The sequence below is a fragment of the Limulus polyphemus genome, unplaced genomic scaffold (genome assembly GCF_000517525.1).
Source record: "Limulus polyphemus unplaced genomic scaffold, Limulus_polyphemus-2.1.2 Scaffold7664, whole genome shotgun sequence".
Classification (NCBI taxonomy): Eukaryota; Metazoa; Arthropoda; class Merostomata; order Xiphosura; family Limulidae; genus Limulus; species Limulus polyphemus.
In genome coordinates, this window is record NW_013673274.1 from 6,782 (window position 1) to 11,674 (window position 4,893).

General features: G+C 34.4%; 1 protein-coding gene across 1 annotated transcript in view; it reads left to right on the forward strand.

Annotated features, from left to right (window-relative positions):
* LOC106474768 (6-phosphofructo-2-kinase/fructose-2,6-bisphosphatase-like) overlaps positions 1-4,893 on the forward strand; it is a gene marked incomplete at its 5' end in the record, with an annotated part of 17,107 nt that overhangs the window by 6,270 nt on the left and 5,944 nt on the right. Inside the window, 3 exons of the mRNA XM_013935460.2 lie at positions 1,778-1,849; positions 2,274-2,420; positions 4,138-4,242. Coding sequence (XP_013790914.1) covers positions 1,778-1,849; positions 2,274-2,420; positions 4,138-4,242 — 324 coding nt within the window. The remainder of the gene's footprint in view (positions 1-1,777; positions 1,850-2,273; positions 2,421-4,137; positions 4,243-4,893) is intronic.

Consider the following 4,893-nt stretch of genomic DNA (forward strand, 5'->3'; position numbering starts at 1 on the left):
GCATGCCTGCTGTCGTTGTTCCTTTCCATGATGTTTCTCCTTTAGCTTTATAAACATGCCTGCTGTCGTTGTTCCTTTCCATGATGTTCCTCTTTTAGTTTTATAAGCATGCCTGTAGAATATTGCAGCTTCCTGAAAGCTTCCATTATATGTTAATTTTCTTGATATAATTATCCTGGGCTGCATATCTATAATGCCCTCAGGAAGAAGCCCAATGCCACACTTATCTTCACTTTGTTGTTATGTGCCGAGAAGAAGTATATGAAATAATCTCTGTTGGTTTGTTTTCTATACACAGAGAACCTTGGTCTGTCATCACTTCTCCAAATCAAAGTGTCAAGGAATGGTATCTTCTCATCTTGCTCTTCTTCTATCATGAACTGTATGTCTTCTAGTATCTTGCTAATATCACCTGGTCTGTCATCACTTCTCCAAATCAAAGTGTCAAGGAAAGATATCTTCCCATCTTGCTCTTCTTCTATTGCAAACTGTATTTCTTCTAGTATCTTGCTAATATCATCTGCACGTCTTGTCATTTTGGTATTATGGCTAGAACATCATCCACATATCTCAATCATGTCGTGTATCTGCCTATGATGTCTTTGTAATGTTCTTCTTCCAAAGTCTCCATTACTAGGGAAGCTAAGATGGCACTTAATAGTGAGCCCATTAAGTGCTGTTTTGTTGGTGGTATTCCTGTCTGATGAACTCAAATGGGCCGAATCTTACACACAATTATATGAGTTTGGTGTAATCTTCTCTTGGGAGGGGAAGATCATCTTCTTTCATCTCTTGTATCACTCTGGTTGCAGCCCTGATAACAGCTTCTGCTGGTACCTTCATGAACAACGATTTTACGTCAAAGTTCACCATCTTCTTGTTCTCGAATCTTATTAAATGTAGTCTACTGATAAGGTTCGTTGAGTTCTTCAGATGTTATCTGCTTATATATCCCAAGGCCTGGTATAGTGGTTTGGCCTTGGCTAACCTGTGTGGTGCACTGCCTATGCCTAATATTATGGGCCACATGGTGATTCTTGGTTTGTGTACCTTTGGCATCCTCCTCATGGCTGGAGTGTGAGGGTTTTCTTCTAAAAAGTGCATTAATCTCCTCCCAGTCTCTGTCTTCCCTAGGATCTTCTTTGCTTTCTGCTTGAATATTCCAGCTTCCTTCTTGGTGAAACCCTTCTCCTTCTTTCTCTATGTATTCACTCCTGCCCATGATGACTACTCCTCCACCTTTATCTGCTTGAGATATGAAGTACTATACTGTATATACACTCCATGTGATGGATGCAGTAAAGTTTATATAGGTGAAACTGACAGAAGCCTCAGAACCATAGTAAATGAGCATAAAGTAAATGTCAGAAGGCACAATACAACCAATGCAATAGTAGCACATGTAGAGGAAGCAAGACACCTGCCTAAATGGAAAGAAACTAAAGCTATCAGCAAAGGGATGAAAAAACAACAAAGGAAAGCTATAGAAGCTGCTTACATCTTTTTTACAAAGGAACATAAACACTACATTGGAAGACTACAACTGGACAGAAACAGCAGCTAGCCTAGTGAGGTGAAAGTAGGATGCTGATTGGTCATGTGGTGGTTGACAGACGATGATAATGAACCAATAAGGGAGAGGCATGGCGCAGCAACCAGAAACCTAATCCGGGAAAATTTGTATATATACCCTTGTAAGGCACTACAGTGTCACACTCTCCTGAAGAAGGTTTGTAGTCAAAATATTGAGAGAATAAAATTTGTATTTTCTTACCAGCATGGAGAAAGTGAATTCAACATACAAGGAAGAATAGGTGGCGACTCCAATCTTTCAGAGAGAGGCAGGATGGTAAGATTTTTATCAATTCAACCATAACTGTAGAATATAAAGTTAGGGAGCTGTAATATTCAAATGAAAGGTTAAAAGTAGGAGTATCAATACTTCATAGTTTGTATGGTTTTTCATTAAATGATGCTACTCAGTGACCTACAGGTCCTAGGTAGAAAGTTCTTCTTATTTGATAGCTGAACTATTAAATTATTTCATTCACCTTATTCTTTTAAAGGTTCAGGTGTAGCTTCGACCACATTTTTCTTTATTTAAATTTTAACTTAATTATACAGAAAAAATTAAACAGTTACCTTTGAGATTTTGAAGTCTTGATAAATTCCTATTTGAAACATATCTGATAACATTTTGTATATAATTAGTTAGAATATTAACAATAAACAATTAATCTTGGTGGAATTTCTAAACTTTTGTACATTTTCAGTATTCAAGAGCTCTGGCAAAGTTCATTTTGGAACAAAAAATTCTTCGTTTGCGCGTTTGGACAAGTAACTTGAAACGCACAATACAGACTGCTTCAGGGATTGATGCTCCTCAAGAAAGATGGAAGGCTTTAGACGAAATAAATGCTGTAAGCTCTGTTTGAAACAATTAGATAAACAACATGTATTGTTTGCCGTGGTGTGAAAAACATTTAATGAACTCGAGAATTAAACCTGATTTGTTCAACAGAGACATTTTTATGTTACATGTATAGGCATTAGTAAAATGGCACTGGATACTAGGTAACACTCATAGAATAGACAGTAACACACAAAGTAAACATTGTATCTTGAATGGTATAATTATGTAATGTCTCTGAAACAACTGAAATCTTCTTCAAATCTAGATTTAAAGATTTCGTTTAACATCATCGATGATACTAAGAAGTTACAGCAGTTACTTGAAACTAACCTACCAGTTGAACACTAGTCAAAGAGAGTATGGGATAAACTCTGTTTAGAGCATGTAAAAAAGTGACCAGTTGAACACTAGTCAACGAGAGTATGGGATAAACTCAGTTCAAAAAGTGACCAGTTGAACACTAGTCAAAGAGAGTATGGGATAAACTCTGTTTAGAGCATGTAAAAAAGTGATCAGTTGAACACTAGTCAAAGAGAGTATGGGATAAACTCTGTTTAGAGCATGTAAAAAAGTGACCAGTTGAACACTAGTCAAAGAGAGTATGGGATAAACTCTGTTTAGAGCATGTAAAAAAGTGACCACATATTACACTTATTTCATTTCTTGGACACAAGTGAAAGGAGTCTACAATATTCTAATTTCTTTTAATATTTTAAATTTCAGACTTTAGTAACAGTTCAGTTTTGACTTCTATAATTCTGTATCTTAAGATTGCAACATTTCTCCAGAAAGTGCTATATCTGCTCTTCTTATGGTATTATTTGAGTGGACATTGTTGGATGGTCAGAAGGTCACCATTACATGTGACTAGCCCAACTTTTCCATGAGAACACATTTTGTAGTCCTGGTTAAAGTTCATCATATCTGTTCAGTGACCAAGTGAGTTTGTTTTATTTAATGTCAGTCTGACCTAGTTGTCACACAATTCATCTTTGTATGGTAAAGCCTAGCTTATCTACAAACCAGTACAGAGAGAACTAGTCACATAAACAGAGTATTATTTTAAGTTCAACTTTTTGGTGTGTGTACAACCTTTTATCTCTTCCTCATACTGCTTGTGTTAAAATTCACCTCTAAAATGTGTCAGTTCCTACACTTTAACCTTCATTCTCTAGATGTCAGTGACTCATTACCAGATATATCTTATCATTCCACTGTTTATTGCAGATGTCACTTACCTACATGTAATTCTTTACTTATGAATAACATCTAGTTATATTTTTCATTACATCAACCATTTAGAAAAATGCTATGAAGATCTTTAATTTGTTTATAACTCAGAAACATAAAATAAATATTAGACATATCAAATGTTTCTGTATTTGAGGTGATTTTTAAAATTGTTTCATAATCTAAAAGCTTAGAAAGTATTGTAAAAACATTAGACTATAGTACATTATTTAGTACTACCTCTAAAATTATTTGACAGTTGTGGTTGAAATTCACCCATATTGTGTATAATAATTGGCTTTTCAAGTTGGTTTCCATTTTATATCGTAATGAATAACTGATGCAAGTTACTGTTATTTGAAATATTTTTTTGGTAAGAGTTGTTTAAATGAAGATTAATTATTCATAGAAAAAATTCATATAAAGTATACAATATATTTAAGGTAAAACAACATAAAGACAGTAACTTATTGGTGATTACATTTTGAAACTAGGGGATCTGTGAAGAAATGACTTACGAAGAAATTCATGAAAAACATCCTCATGATTTTGCATCACGAGATAAGGATAAATTTCATTACAGATATCCCAGAGGAGAGGTAACTTTTGGTAAATTTAAATATTTTTACCCAACCATTGTGTCAATATTTAGTTTTTATTTTTTGAAGAAAACTTGCATGTGGTTTTCTTAAACATGTTGCTTTACATTTTTACTCACTAATTATGTTTATGGAGTATTTTATAATATTGGTACCTACACATAAATAGGTATATGTACATATTGTGAAGGCTGTCACATCATCATAAAAAAGTACTTAGTTCAGTAAACTGTTGACAATTTAGTGTGTGAAAAAAACAGTGTTGAGAAACTCTCAGGGTATCTATCATTAGGTTAAATTATCTTCATAACATTAATGTGAGGAATGGAATCCTTTAAACAATTCATTAAAAGCTAGAAATATTTACATTTTCAAGAGAACAGCTGCGAGTGAGTTGATAGTATTGTTACGTCTCCGTTTGTTAATTGATTTTCTGAAAATTCGTTCCGACGAAACTTTAGCGACACAAGTCCTTTCTTAAATAAAACTGGTTTATTCTTTCGGAATACAACTTTATGATACCCTCAACTTCAACAGTCGCGCTATAACAAACTATAATTCACGTCTCACGAGCTCGACTTCAACAATACGCCTCTCTATGACTGCAGTTCAATTACTCATTACCTGCACACATTCCGTCAGGTTGTTACC